The sequence below is a fragment of the Myodes glareolus genome, chromosome 14, assembly GCF_982192425.1.
Source record: "Myodes glareolus chromosome 14, mMyoGla1.1, whole genome shotgun sequence".
Lineage (NCBI taxonomy): Eukaryota > Metazoa > Chordata > Mammalia > Rodentia > Cricetidae > Myodes > Myodes glareolus.
The window spans coordinates 18,154,309-18,170,702 of record NC_142039.1 but is presented as its reverse complement, the minus strand read 5'-3'; the positions used below and the strand labels follow the sequence as shown (position 1 = coordinate 18,170,702).

The 16,394-nt window shown below is 40.9% G+C and overlaps 1 protein-coding gene across 3 annotated transcripts in view; it reads right to left on the bottom strand.

Annotated features, from left to right (window-relative positions):
* The window catches only part of Usp6nl (USP6 N-terminal like), a 132,424-nt gene extending 119,206 nt beyond the window's left edge, over nucleotides 1–13,218 (bottom strand). For 2 of the 3 annotated variants that reach the window (XM_085699100.2, XM_085699099.2), the window contains exons 1-2: nucleotides 13,084–13,218; nucleotides 980–1,071 (exon numbers count right to left, since the gene is read on the bottom strand). Coding sequence is in view for 2 of the 3 variants with exons in the window: in XM_085699099.2 (XP_085555225.2) it covers nucleotides 980–983 (4 nt within the window). In the remaining variant the exon portion in view is untranslated. Of the gene's footprint in view, nucleotides 1–979; nucleotides 1,072–5,234; nucleotides 5,257–13,083 lie in introns of those variants that run through there. The other variant, XM_048461235.3, reaches the window with a different exon arrangement.
* Between the last annotated feature and the right edge of the window lie 3,176 nt (nucleotides 13,219–16,394).

Genomic DNA, 16,394 nt, shown 5'->3' with positions numbered 1-16,394 from the left:
ATGAACTCGTGACTATCTTCACTGGAGCTGGGTCTCTGTGAGATAACCTCACACAAAAGTTCATGGATGGAACTGAGTTAGCACACGCAGACTCTTCCTAAGCCGGACCTGAATGCCTCCAGCAACTGATCCTGGTGATTCAAAGGACCCCAGCAGTAGAAGTTTTAAAAGTCAAAGATGACTTTCAGCAATTACCTTTAGTAGAAATAGTTAAATATTTCTATAACTATAAAGATTAACTAAAAAAACATAAGAAAGGCTGCCTTAATTCATATTAAGGTAAACACAATCAACATAAATAATCACAAAAAAGTGTAAGCTAATATTCTAATAAGAAAATGCTCACACTATCCCAGAGTTTCCATAATCAGAAAGTCTGTACTTCCAACAGCCATTTAAGACCCCAGTTAGAAGAAAATCCCAATTCTTTCATCCCACTCTAAAAGTAAGCAGCTAACAGCTATGAAATCCAGTTCTGCAGGAAAAAGACATATACTTTCCCCTTAAAACTGAGAAGATAAATTTTTTTCAAATCTTCTAAGTTCAAGATAGTCTTGTTTTCTTGCTCCATTAAAAGTATGATAGATTTTTGTAGTTTTATATAAACATATTAACCCATGTTACCCAAGGATGAAATTTTACACAACAAAACCTCTCTTAATTATGGTCAGCTTCAATATTCCCTCTTTTACTTTGAGAATTATTTCCCAGTAGAAAACAGAAAGTCAAGAGCTCTTAAATGAGAGAATCAGTCAGCTAATGAGCTAGTGCTAGATTCCCTCATCACATCTGAGCTCTTAGCATAAATCAAACATAAAAAGGTATCCCTCACTGCCGTAAGATAGAGAAGTCACAGCACTGAAGAGAACCAAATTATTCTCCCAGGAAGTGACATAATAGTAACATGTTTCTTCTTTTGTTAAGTAAACACTACAAATGCTCCCAAGGCAGCAGAAATTAAACCAAGCAGGACACTTACTCATGACTGGAAAAGTCTCTGTGTGTTGTCCCAATCCAGTATTAAACCAAAGTCTACGGTCCAGGATTTCTCAGAGGAATACATATCCTGTTCTGGAAACAGAAGAGAAATCAGATTTTTCTAAAGGTCAATGTTTAAAGTTTACTAAAAGGAAATAAAAATAACTTTAGTTCAGTTTTTCTACTATCTATGGAATCTTTTAAATATAAAAGATTACTAGCAATTATCATCTAATTCACAGGTCCCTCTAAAATAAGTTAACTTCAAGAATTAAAAAATATATAGACGGCAACTGCCATACAGGAGCTTAGTATGCAGAAGGCAACTATCATTATATAAAAAAAAAAAAACCACCTTGGTATCTTCAGCTTCAGTCTTATTCAGTCTTATTCTTTCCTTATTCCCAACTAATAAAGTCAAGAAAAAGAAGAGTGTTCTGCCTAGGGCCTGCTAAGTGTTTCTGGTTGCATACAAAGTTTTATATAACCCTCAAATAATGACTGCAGAAGTTATTGCTATGAACTTTTTCTAAGGATAGCCATTTCCTCACTATAAACATAATATGAGTTCACATTTATTTAGCTATGTGCCACAAATATCCTTTGGCATTCTTTCTAAGTATTTTGAAAATATATTTGGTAAATAAATTGAAATTTTAGACTTAGTTCTTTTCACTCAATTGTAATATAAAGCATTGCTTTGAATTAGTATGGGTATCAGTACTAAAACACACTTGACCCTTGACTAAGATTTGCATTATAAAATCTTCCTAAATTGATTAACACATTTTTAGATGAGGCATAAGTACTAGTGGTATATTTAAACGAAATCACGGTTGCATAATGCCTTCTAGATCTAATGCATAATTGTACAGCTCTGCAATTCAATACAAAATGCACACTTGCATAACTTCCTTCATAAACCAGTAAACTACTTCCTGCAATCATGAAAAATGACACTTTATTTTCTAAATCACTCAAGAAAACCACAAAACAATAAGCCCCTCAGCTATGAACCAAGTTAGGGTAACACTTTTAAAGATTCAGTTTGCTGTATCCATCTACTATACTCAGATTATGTAAGATGCAGAAACAGCACACATTTACACAGTGCAGAAACTGCATCAGCATGTACACGTACTACATGCTGCCTACACTGTAGTTAGCAGTGGTATATAATCATAGTTCTGTCATCCTGTCACCTGACCCCAACCACAGGCTTTTTTCTTCATCTGAGCATTTGCCAGTGATCACCATTTCCAGACAACCCAATTATCCCAAGGAAATGAGTAGTATGGCAAATCTACAATCAATATTTCCCATGTTAGCTCAGGTACATGTTCAATGTTTCTCATCATAAATACATCTCTTAATGGTACTGCATTAAGTTTATTGGCTTTGATGTCCCTCCTTGGAAACTAAGAGGTAAGATGCTGAATGAGAACAGGGAAAGGCAATGTCACAAAAACATCAAGTAGATAAAACATTTACAGAGGTCAAAGGAGTCCACATGCATTCGTACTTGAAGCAAGTACTCTTTACCTGGGGTCTTATGTCTATATACATTTTTAATGTTAAGTTTTCTAAATGGTAGTATCAAAGTACCCTATAGGATGTAAGGCTCTCTTCATGTCATACCATAAGAAGCCAAATAAATCCTTAATTCTAGTGTTTAAGACATAAAGAATTTTCTTAGCACTAAAAATACTATCTTCAAAAACATTAGGATAGGAGCTTAGCAGTTAAGAAAAATTACTACTCTTCCAAAGGAACCAAGTTCTGTTATCATGACCCATATCAGGTGGCTCACATCTGGCCGTAACTCCAGCTCCAAGGGATATGCAACACTGCAATGTCTCTGTCTGGACTTCTCAGCCACCTGCACTCATGCTGCACATACCCACATACAAACATAAACACCTACACATAATTAAAACAAATATCATTTTTTAAGTCAGGATAATAAAACTTACAAACACTGGATGTACAACCACACAACATAACAAATGCACACAAGTCTTACAGTGTACAAACATGCAAAGCATGTATCAGAATTTAATGTACAGACGCATGGAGCAACAATTAGAACTGTGCATATGAATGACACAGTGAGGTCATCTCGTCAAGGTTCTTTATACTAATCACAGCTTCAAAACAGAGATCTTCTCCCCAGCCCCCAGCCCCACCTACTTTCAAAATAAGTAGTCAATTAATTTTTTTCAGCAACCAAGTGGCTCTAAAGCAGTAGCATGCAAGATATAAAAAATATTCAGGCTCCTTTCACCTCGCCTAGTTACCCTTCCCTAAAGAGGAGTAATGTCTCAAAATACACAACTTCACATACTAAGTATTTTGTACTATTTCTACAAAATCAGCATTTATCTTACTTTTCATGTACTGGCTTTGGGAGGTGTGGCAATATGCCTTCCTGGAAAGGAGCAGAACTAACTAAACCTAACTGGAAGCTACGTTTCCTTGGAAGGCATAGTAGCATGAGAAACATATACCCAAGAAGGCTGCTGGCCCCAAAATGACACAAAACTGAAGACAATTCACAGCTTACAACCAAACCCAGCCAAACTCAGTCAAGGCTGCAGATCATTGGCTGCCTGCTGTCAGCCACTGAAATTTTGTGATAATTACATTATTACAGCCCAAGATGACTAAGTCAGAGAATGAAGACACTAACTTCAGAGTCAAAAGAGATAGCTCAGCACCATAGAATAAGTACTGCTTCTGCAGAAGACTGGTTTGATTCCCAGAAACCACTTCAGGTGGTTCACAACCTCCTCTAACTCCAGATCCAAGGGGATTCAACACCTCTGTCCTCTGTGGGTCCTGGCATTAACATGTATACATATATGCACACACAGAGATTCACATACATACACATGAGTAAAAATAAAATAAATCTTAAAACATTAACTCTAAAAACAATTTAATTAAACTGGGCAGTGGCGATGCATGCCTTTAATTCTGGCACCTGGGGACAGAGGCAGGCAGGTCTCTGAATTCAAGGTCAGCCTGCTCTACAGAGCAGGTTCCAGGACAGCCAGAGCTGCACAAAGAAACCCTGACTTGGGAGGCTTGGGGTGGGGCGGGAGGCAGGTGATGACAACAACAACAACAAAGAAACACTGAAGTTTCAAGTTTAAAATATTGTATTCAAAAATCTAGGCACATATAGGAAACAAATCTAAGTAAGTAAACCACATAGAGGTTGGAAATAAAGGCATCAAAAATGTAGAACTGGCAAATACTGACTAAAGTAGAGAGATGTGGTTACAATAACTATACCATGATTGTGCTAGGATGTAACCAGAAATGACCATGGGCTGGGGCAAAGGTAAGCAGCAGAACACTTGCCTGCAATATACAATCCCCATCATCGTATCAGAAAAAGGAAAAAAGAGAAATTTCATAACAATTTTGTCTGACTGTAAGAGAAAGAGAAAGGGAGGGGAAATTATCACAGTGCTACTTGTAACAGCAAAAGAAACAAAATATAAAATTTCTACAGAAAAATTAGTTACATCATCTGTTTATCACTTAGCATTATAAAACAGTGAAATGAACTATTTGTTGACGTCATTTCTCTCCCCCGCACACAAAATGTTTAAGAAAATTTCCATCATCATCATTAATATCATATGATATTAATTATAATATCACAAAACTATAACTTAAATGTCTAATAATAAATAACTGACTGGATTATTATTAATAATCCATTATTAAGTCTGTCTAATAGTAATTAAAACTGTCCGGCAACTTAAGGACAAGAAATGAACTAACACTGTAATGGCCTTTACACATCTTTATCCCAGAATCATCAAGAAAAGAATCAGAAATTGAGTCATCCAACTCAAATGTATCTCCTCAAAGGCTCATAAACCAAGACTTGTGACTACTATTCAGTGTTTAAATCTAAAACAGATGATAAAAGCTGGCAGGAGGCATATACCTTTAACCTAGCACTCAAAAGGCAGAAACAGGAAGCTCTCTATAAATTTGAGGTCAGCCTATTCTACAGAGCAAGATTCAGGTCAGTCAAGGCTACAAAAGACACTGTCTCAAAATATTATTATTATTACAATTTTTAAATTTAAAAATCAGACAACATATAAACTAATTAGGCACTTGATAAACCCTTCCTAAGCAACTCCCAGAAGCCAGACAGTATTCTAGGCTCAGTCAACAAAACTATGAACAAAATACTACCCCTTGCAAAGCTTACATTATAATAATTCTAGTACCTTCCTTTCTTAATTCAGTCACAGTTCATTAGTTCTACTATGCATTGGCCAGGGCAGATTCCCAGGTAATGTCTTCTTATTCTAGATGAAGAAATAACTCCAGTTAACACTACAGTCATTATTCATTGAGACATATATCACCCTTGTGGTTACATAATTCTTGAACTTTATGAACAATACTCTAGAGTAACGTATACCTATAAAACACACAATACTAAATTTCCACAGCCTGTAATCTTTTCCCAGCATGAGAAAAGTCCAGTAAATCTGTCACCACTACAGTGAAAAGAGAATTGTTTATTCTGCTCACTAAGTCAACAAAATGTTTCCCACTAATGAGATCAAAGAATGAGTTGGGCTTAAGAATAAAACGGTTGGTTCTCAGTTTGTTTACATGTGTATGTTAATGATGCATAAGATAAGGATGAGGTCAAATTTCCTTTCCTTGGGTAGAATTTAAGTTAAGTTTCCAGGAGGGCTTATCAAATTCTAGTGACTTTGTTTACACTGGTCAACAGACATTTCAGAAAGAAAGTGTCATTTCTAAATCTTCCTTATTTCTAACAGGTACAAAGAGGCAGGGGTTTTCAAGGGCAGCTTATAATGTTGTATTTGCCGTATGCACTTGATATGGCTATTATATCAGAACTGTACATAGTGGCTACGCCCCACAAATGAAAGCTAAAATGAAAAGCACAGTATCTTTTCTTTTCAGAAGCCTGGTAGCATTCAAAATGTCCATTAAAACTGCAAGTTGCCGTATAATGAGCACTAAAGCAGATACCATGATGGAAAAGATTTAAATGTAGACATAATTCTAAGACCTACACCAAGGAATTTATGATCAGATAAATTCTAAACACTATAATACATTTATCTGCTCTTTCAATAAATACTAATTCAACTCTACAATATACAAAAACTGTCCAACTAGCTTAGGACACAAAAAGACAAATTTGATTCCAGTCATCCTAAAACAGAATAAATTCAGAAGAAAAGTGCCAGCAGAAACTGACTGGCAGAAGTGAAAAGTCAAGGGATTCAGTGTATTCTAGGCACCGCATTCAGTAAAAATAGGGAAACTTACAAGCCAAAGGATGAAATCACACGGATCTGTAGGTAGTGTGTATGAAATTCGAAGTCAGCAAGATGACAGTCGACATAAGGCCTCTAAAGAAAACCACTGCAACAATGAGTCCACTTGTCCTCCCTGACCTCTGTGTGCAAAGCCAGAACTAAGTTTTCTAGGCTGACAAACACCAGGAGTATCATGGGATCCTGTGTGAAAGATGCCCTGGTGAACTAAATATAAAGTTGATGTGTACACTAATAGTCCTGATACATTTTTGGTCTCATAAAATAAGGAAGATGAAACACAATATTTAGGTTCTATTTGTAACTTGTGTTATTTATAACTTAAAACTAACCCTAATTAAATGAGAAGCTGAGAAAGATTCTAATTTCCTTAGCATAAGCAGGATCAACTATCATAGTAAATGAGACATGAACTAAAACAACGCAGTCTAAAATGTTCCATTAAAGGGGCATGGCACAGATTCAATTGACCCCTGGGGACAAAAAAAGTCAAAGTGACTGTGAATGGTGATGTAGTCAAATGCAGCCATAAGTCTGAGAGTCTAGATAATGTTCTTTTGGCAATCCTCACTAATGACAATTAACCTTGGAGAGACGGTTTTTGTTATTAGTCAGAAAAATAAATACCAGGTAAGCCTGGGGAACGAGCTTGGGACTCAACCTGATACTAAAGCACTAGTCATCAACAAAATGTGATGTACATTGTTAAGGAGTCATATTCAATGTCTTTTTAAAGGAATTTCTAAAAAAAATGAAAACACTCTCTTCAGTGATTAATGTACATAATCTTTGAGTACATACCATAAAATGCTGTTTTGAAAACTGCCCTAGTACTCCACAATCACACCCATCTACATAATCCCTATTTTCCAAAAACTAAACACCTAGCTGAGTACAACTTCATGGGCTGGGGAGATCACTCAGGGAGTTAAAAAACAGTGCTTGTCAGGTAAGCAAGAAGATGAAGCCAGGGTCCTCAGTACCCATGTAAATGCCAGGTGGGCATGGCAAAGCACCCCTGGAACACAGGGGTTAGCTTGACACTGCTTCAGTTGAGACACTGCCTCAGTGTGTAAAGTAGAGAGGAATGAAAGACTCTGATACTGGCCTTAGGTCTTCACATATGTGTGCCTAGACTCATGAGACTATGGGGACATACAGGCATGCACACCGTACACACAAAACACATGCAAGAAAAGGAAACATAAAGAAGGACTTGCATTTCCACAAAGGTTGACCAAAAACATCTGTCTCACTAGAAGACAATGAACTGGCCAAACAGTATACGCTATGTATAGTTTTAAGATATTAAAAATGCCAAGAATATAAACAAATGTTTGTTAAGTAACCACTAAAGCTAACTGTACTTCTACCTACTGAACAGTTCTATTCCTAGGGAAAGCCAAAAGGAAGGAGTTCACATATGCAACGAAATACATAAGTAAGAATGTTCACAGCAGCTATATTATAGCAGCCAGTAACTGAGAACAATCCAAGTGCCCATTCAAAGAACGAATAAACTAAGAGCCATGGATTATTCAGGCCACCACTGTGGCAATCTCTATTTTCTGATAATACTTATTGCAATATGATCGTGCATGATTGTTCTAGACTCTTAACTCTCCCAGTCAAGGAACAGGGCCATTTCCCCCCCACCACACACACACACACATACCTTTTTTTTTTCCTCCAGGATGGGCATTTTACGACTGCCTCAATTAGTAATTAATACACAATGGGCATTAATACCACAGAAGTGCCAAGTCTAAGCAACAAGGACAATACATATTCTCTGTGGCTCAGCCCCCCAACATCTCTAATCCTCTCCTTTTCTTAGAATCCAGCCATACAGTTCATGTGAGCAATGTTAAGTCATACTGCATGGCTGCATCTAAGTGTCCCATTACCAAGTCTCAGACAGAGAAGCAGCCCTTCACAGAGAACTAGGCCTGGGCTTCAAGCAGCCCGACCTGAAACTGTGTGAAGCAGACATAAGTGTTGCCCAAATTGCAGATCTGTGAAGAAAGCAAATAATCCCACTGTTTTAAGCTACACTACTGAACAATGTTTTAGGTAGCCAGAGTAACTAAAACAAATACTGAACAATAAAAAGAAACTGCTATATACAACAACATAAATGAAATTGACTTCACAATACAATGCTGAATGGAAGAACCCAAACAAAACAGTATCTATTGCACGGCATTACTTCTATGAAAAGCCAAAAGATGCAAAATTAACCTATGGTGATAGAAAATTAAGTCCTAGCTACATACAAAACAGAAAAAGGATACTGATTGGAAACAATTGTAGTAAACCTCTAGGGCACCAGAATACTCTATAGATAGAACTGAGTTAATTACACAGTTGATTACATTATAAAAACTCTTCAGGATATGCATTTAAGACTAGTACACATTGTAGCATGTACACTATATAACTTTTTTAAAGGATATATCTGAGAACTGACAAGATACTATGGAATGAGCAATCACAGTCCAAAAGAGATTAAGAATCCAAAACAGAGAGCACAGCACCCTCAGGCTTCTTTACCCCAGGAAACTGCTGCCTGATCAGAACAGATCCCTTAGAGGCTACACTGTACTGAGGCAGCCCTGAACACAAATCAGGCAAAGTGTAACAGTGTAAGACCTCAAAACACCAAATCCCAAAAGAAAGAACCTGGAAGTATAAACTAGGGAGCAGGAGACAGGAGGATGTCTGGGCCTACTGGCCAGCCAACCCAGCCTAATCAGCAAGGCCAGGTCAGAGTCACTCTCAAAAAACAAGGTAGGTGGTTCCTAAGGAACAATGCAGAAGGCTGACGTCTGGCATGCATATGCACCCACATTCGAGTGTGTGTCCACACCTCCTGCATGTGGGCTAACACCGACACATCAAGTAACAATAATAAAACAATATATCAAAATTAGGTAAACACTGAGACTAGCAAAATTTATAATCCTAAATTTAAACAAAAAAGGAAGAAAAATGAAAATGTCATTTAAAAAAAATCAAAGCAAACCTAAAAAGAATTATAAAAATAAACTGCCCTGGTAAGACAAATTTCTAAAACTAATCTCCACACCTACTCAATTTTTTTATTTTGTGACTTAGTTTTTAAAATTTTTATTTCACCTTGTCTTACCTTGCTACATCTATACTAATAAATTAAACTGTTTGAAAACCAAGGTAAAACCAGGGTAAAGAATATCTAGAGAAAACAGATGTGTAAATACGGCATCCATGCCATAATTGAACATGACTCTGCCACCCCTGGTAACACGGCTAGCTGTAAAATTGAAATAGCTTTAATTTGACAGTCCACCACAACACTCTAGCGTTGTACTATTACTTGTGGGTATAATGGAAGGAAAATTCAGGGTGGGGGGGAATGTAACTTCTGCTACACTCCTACCAAGGTCAGGAAGACACAGGTGCAATTGGACCTCTGTAACAAGATAACTAAGTCATCGCTTTAGAGCCAAAACCACTTAAGCAGACACAAGTTCCAGAGTCAATCTTGATCTTACTACAACCAAATGAAACAACCCAAATACTTCCTAGACGTTTTATCTTGTGGTACATCGTTCATGAAGTTTTGTGAGAAATAGGGCATTTTTAAATAAGGTAGTCTAAGCTGATGAAAATAGAATTATGATGAAATTAACAATCATTATGTCTGTGAGGAAATCAAAGGATATTTTGTTTAGCATCTAATCCAAGTTTTACAGTTATAGAAACTAACATGTAGCTCAAGTATTCCAAAAGCAGACACTGAGGTGGGCAGTCTTTTCCAGGTCTTGTGTGGCCATGAAGATCAAGCAGACTGACTCAGTTTCTGTGATGACTATGAAACAAAACCAAGCCACATCAGATGATGAGAGATGGTTCAGGGGCTTCTCTTCACAACAATGATGACAGCAGCACACAGCCCACAAGCTGATAGGCAAGCATCCTCATGGAGCCGCCGCATCAGTCTCCCTGGATCCTCATGGAGCCGCCGCATCAGTCTCCCTGACTCTTACCGTGTACACTTTTTCCTCATCCTCAAAGTATCCTAATTTCACAAAGCAATATTTTTTAAACTAAGCCATGAGGTGGGAGCCTGTAAATGACACTACTCAGCTGAAAATCGTCTCTGACGTATGCCCACGCCCTCTAGTCCCTGGACGCTGTATGTGCTACAGGTCAGGTGCTCTCCAATTGATTCTTATGTTGACTCTGAAAACGGTAGAAACCTTTTAGAGGGGAACACACTTCTCTAATACATAATTAGATCACATCTGTAAATGAAAAACCGCTTTTCACAAATGACACTGAAGGGACAAACTCTAAGTCTGTGGCAATTAGTCTGAATTGCACTAGTTACAAAATGGGGGTGGTTAAAGTAGAATTAAACTCAAAATGCAGAAAATGTCTCATTCTCTCTACCTAAAGTAGCAATTCTCAGTCTTAGTATTCTAAATTCTTTTGCTGACTTCTGAACTTCCTTAACATTCCTCAATTTTTCACCAAAATAATCATCGGCTTTCTTCACCCGTCTTTACTGGCTACAAACTGTCACAATATTGGCGAGGTGGCAAAGATAGGCCAGTGCAAACTGCCTGACACGAGAGCCCCAGACTGGATCTGCTGGTTCCCACACAATGCTTAAAGATGATCAGTCAATTTACACCCAACACCAAGCCTGACATTTCTCCTTACTGACTTGTTTAACCAGACCAGCTGTCCTCACTGAGGGTTACCTGCGTAAGGAAACACTGTTAAGGGAGGCATGGAGGGCTGGAGAGATGGCTCAGCGATTAGGAGAACACTTGCTGCTCTTCCAGAGGACCCAGGTTTGACCCTCAGCCCCCATGTGATGGCTCACAACCAACCATAACTCCAGTTCCAGGGGATTTGACACCCTCTCCTGAGCCCGGAGGGCAACAGGCACACACGTGATACACATATATAAATGCATGTGAAACACTCACACACATAAAATAATAAATCTTAAAAATATTTTAATGGGAAGAGGTGAAGTGGATTATACTCACCAGAAACAAGCAGAGCCCACAGCTGTACAGTAATTTAAAGTAAGAAGCAGCCAGCACCAAGGCTCAGAACCCAAACTCTAGAAGTTTGACAAAGGATGGTTCTTGAATACCTCTATGTGAACTCACTGCTTCTTTAACTAAGGGCACCTGTTCTTGCAATCAGGGCCGTGTATTTCCCTTAGAAGTTAATTTACACTGTTATCAGTATAATTTCCTTTTCCATTTTGACTTAGAGCTTAACAGCCTGTGGAGAGTACAAACTAGGATCAATCATCCACCTTAAGGAGTGAACGAGACCATGCTGACAATTTCTCTTATAAAATTACGGACAAACTGGAAAGTCTTGTGTTAAAGTGGACGGGTCTTCGGGAGAAAAGCAATGAGACACTGTTCAGCCTGTGACAGTTTACTGATTACTAAGATAACCTAAAGAAAGGGGGGGAAAAAGTTTAAACTCCACCCTAGTCCCCCCCTCCAAACCCCCGACCCAAAACTTTCCAGAGATTCAAGATGGGAAGAAACTGGTCAGAGGTGAGGTAATCTCAAACGTCCCGCAAAACTTTTCTAAGCTATGAAACATTAACTGTCTCGCAGATCTAATGAGAGAGAGAGAGGGAGAGAGAGAGGGAGAGAGAGAGAGAGAGAGAGAGAGAGAGAGAGAGAGAAGAAGAAGAAGAAGAAGAAGAAGAAGAAGAAGAAGAAGAAGAAGAAGAAGAAGAAGAAGAAGAAAGAGGAGGAGGAGGAGAGAAAGAAAAAGAAAAAAGGAAGCTGATCCACGACTGAATTCTTCCAGCAAGGATACTTAAAACAGTGTCCTTACTACTTCATTATTGCCATTATTCCTACAGACCAGGTATTGGCCCAATTCACCGAGCCTTTCCAATCCATAAAGCACAAAGCATATTAAAGTTTTCTAAAAACTCCTTTGAGGTAGGGGAGATGAATGAGGAGAATCTAGTAACGCACGCTTTATTCGAAAATGTCGTGGTGTCAGCTAACACCTGGTAAACTCACTTTAAAAATAAAAAGTATCTGCTGATTAAACAGAGGGTAACCGGTTAGGTAGAACCCAGAGATACCCAACGTTCAACTTATATGAACGCCCCACCAGGCAGTCAGACTTCTCTCGCCTGCTGGCATTAAAACACCTGCGAACTACCGCGCTCCCGGAGCTCCAAACTAGCCTGCAAAACTTTGCAAGGGTGCACAGATTTCCAGGCTTTCCAGATCCCTCCCTCGCGCCCATCCTCCCAGAGGCTGCACCCAACAAAGTTCTTGCGGCATCCAGGCAGTCGTTTCAGAGAACGAAGTTTGCCTGGGTCCGGCCCACTCGCGCTCCCGCTGGACGCAACTGAAACTTGTGAGGGAGACACGTCTCCCCGGAGACCGAAACTTGCACGCAGTGGGGGGTGGTGAGGATGGCGGCCAGAGGGTTCCGCCTCCCCGGGGGGCAGCACGCCCCGCTGGGCCCTTCCCGGCCCCCGCCCCTCGCCCGCCCGCCCCGCCAATCGTACCGCAGACCCCCGAGGCGCGCGGCACGGCGCGCGGGCTCCCGGTGAGCCCGTTCGGTCCAGGCCGCACCGCCGCCGCGTGCCCGCTGCCCGGGGTCGGGAATGGCGGCGTCCGGCTGCCCGGGGCCAATTCCGTCCTGGCCCCCTCGCCCTCGACCCCGCCAGCCCCTCTAGCTGCGACCCGGGAGAAAAGGAAGTTACCTCAGGGCGGTCCCGGTGGCGGTCAGTCGTGGGAGGCCGAGCGGGTCCGGCGCGGTGGCGGCGGCTATCGCAGTGCCCTCCGCCCCATTGTTTCCCTTCCAGGAGGCTCCCGGCAAAGCCGAGCCCGGGAACCAGGAAGTTCCCTGGCGCGACACCTCCTGCCGCCGCCGCTATGGAAACGGCCCCCGCCTTCCCCAGGGCGGCTCGCCCGGGACCCCGCCTCCAGGCCGCCGGCCCCGCCCGCCTCACCGGCCGCCAACAGTCGCCGCTGCGGCCGCGGCAGCCGCCGCCATCTTGGCGCGGCCAAGCTGCCCCTGTCTTCCCAGCGGCACGTGCGCTGCTCCCACGCCCCCGCCGGGCGCGCTCCCGCCGCCGGGCTTCACGACGAGGCCGAGCCCCCTGCCCCTCTGCAGGATGCGGGTTCTGCGGAGCGGGCAGCGCGCCGGGATTGCTACAGAGCTACAGATGGCAGTGGACCAGTGCGGTGTCGGACACCTGGGAGCCGCCCACCGAGCAGGGGAGCCTTTTGCATCTGGAGCCCAACTGCTTCCCAGCCTTGAGACCTTGCCCACTGCACTTGGTTTCCCCTTGGACTGAGTGTCTTCATCAGTGAAGTGGGATGGTCATCACACCTGCTTCATAGAGTTGGTCCCTGCATAAGCGAATGCTTGGTAGTTTGTGCATAATGATAAGCTGTCAATAGAGCGGCGCTGTTACTGACACAAGGTCACACCGTCAGTTTTCAGGCATTTATGCCAAGTGGTCAGAGCAGCACAACTAAGTGGGCTACCGTGTGCAAACCTTTGCTACTTAAAACGTGTTCAGTGTTAATTTCTGTCCCATCTTTCTCTAGGCCAGCTTTGTTTTTTGTGTCGTGGGAATTTTCGAGAGCTTTTCTCTCCACGGTCTTCCATTAAAAGCTGCTGTGAAAAGGGAATGATGTAAACTTCCCAACACTATAATTTGCTGACAGTCAAATGATTTATTCAATGGGAGCTACAAAGGTTTGGGTGTGCGAAGAACTAAAAGGCGTCCGTGCTTATTTCCAGGAACTAGAGTTACTAAAGCTGGCAACTCTGCACAGTTGTTACTCCCTCTTTCCCTAGCTGGTGAAACCTGACACTCACGACTGCATGCTGAGTGTGTGCAATTAGGAACAAAAGGGAAGGAAGGGGAGGCTGAGTGGCTGACCCTTCCTCAGCACGCATTCTTTAGCACCTGTGAATAGATTGAGTCTTGGATGGCCCCGAAGGCCCTTCTGTCTCTCAAATGCTGTCGTATTAACCCCTGTACAGTGTTGGGGAGGCAGGGGCTGTGAGTGGAACCCAGGGCCTTTTGTGCACACACGCATGCACACACACACACACACACACTTCCGTTGAGCTGCATTCCCAGTTTAAAAACAATAAGATTAATAAAAATGTAATCTTTCATTCTGGTCTTCATTTAAACCAGGTTTGCAAGTATACTACTTTGGTTGTTTTTTGTTGTTGTTTATTCTAATATGTACAAAATGGTACAAATGGTTTGATGAAGATCCAGTCAAAAGTTGGAAGGACATAGGAAATTTTTCAACACCCCAGTATTTCTCCTAAAGGCATAGAATTTCCAAATTAGTAACTCACTAAAGCATTCTCCATTTGTGTCAAGACCCACCACTTCCGTGTCTTTGACCCAACACTTCCACACGTTGTACCCTGCAGATTGCAGAAGTCCTCCAAAAGATGTTACTGAATTAAATTACAATGTTTGAGCTACCATCTCTTTAAAATACCTTGGGAACCCCACAGAGGCGCAGGAGAACTCATTCAGAAATATCACTGCAAATACAAAAAACATAAGTGCATTGGAGAAACACCCCTGCTCATAAGTTTACTTCACAAACTGAAGTAGAAATTTCACATTTTTGTGTGTGTATATTAGTCTAATAATATTCTATTCTGGACTTAATTGTCAGCACTATTGACCCAACTTCAGACTTAGCCCTCTGATTCTGTATTATGAATATTCAGAAATATATTCAATAATGAGGGTGGCTGCATTTTTCCTGAAAAGTTATATAAATAGGGGCCCTTGAGCCTTGGGGTAGTAGTTTACCAGCCCCTGCCCTAAAAACATATATTTATATTTTATTCACTCCATGGTCATATTCTCTAACATGCTGGATACCAAGGTGCCCTTCAACTGGCGGGGGGCGGGGGAGAAGAGAATAAAAGTTACTGTCAAAAAAAATACCTAAAAAAGTAAAACTGAGAAATAGTTTGTATCTCCAATGATAATATTTCACAAATGCCAAACATTCAGAACTATCTCTCCTATCAGAAAGAAAAGATTGACATTTGTGTTTCATAGTTGCAAGTTCCATTATACTAATGATGCCAATACTTACAATGCTGCCAAGGATAAAGTACATGTTTAAATTTCCCACAGGCTACTATAACAACTAGGGTCAAGAGTACAATTTGTGGTAAGAACTTGAAAATATAGAACATGGGGAAATTTTCAAAAACCTTATCCGGTCTTCACTTTCATCTTCTAAACTCCGGGTGAAGGGCTGTTTCTAATGTCTCCTGTAAACTGAGACTGTGCAATGTGAATCCATGGCTCTATGGTCCACTTAGCTTTGGGCATGAGAGTCAACAGCTAAGCGGGAGGTGGGTGAAGACTCTGAGAAACCTAGCATGATTCATCTCACCACCTGCAGTGATTTCTGAAATTCCCTAGGAATGTTCTGACTAGAAAAGTCAGTTCTAATACCACTGTATGTATTCACCATGGGGAAAACAGAGACTAAAGCAGACCGTCAACACCCATGGACCAAATGTCAATGGAAAAGTCACATCCATGTGACCTTTTTTTCCTTTAAAAACATTAAGTCCTTAAGTTTAAAGCAGAACATATTGATGGCCAAGCCGAAAGGAAGATTCTGTGGATGGATCATGAATAACAGAATTACGTGTAAGATGTTGCATACTGTTTGTTACAACGATCTGAAATGGTCTTACTTATTGGTGTTCTAAGAGGCTTGGGAGGTCTCCCTATCTTAAGAACACACATGTCATGAGATTGGGAACTTGGTCTTCCGTTCTATGCTGTTCTTTGGTCTACCTTGTTCTCTGGCCAGAGTCGGTTCCCTCTGAATGAATATAGAAAGAATGAAGAGGGAAGAAAGGGGGGAGGGGGTGGGTAAGAGAAGAATGTTAGAAGGAAAGGACACAAAGGTGTCTCAGTACCCAATATGTTTTTTATGTCCAAAGAAAGTTTCTAATTTTTTCAAACATGCTGAAACAGATCTGTGACTCAAAAAAAAG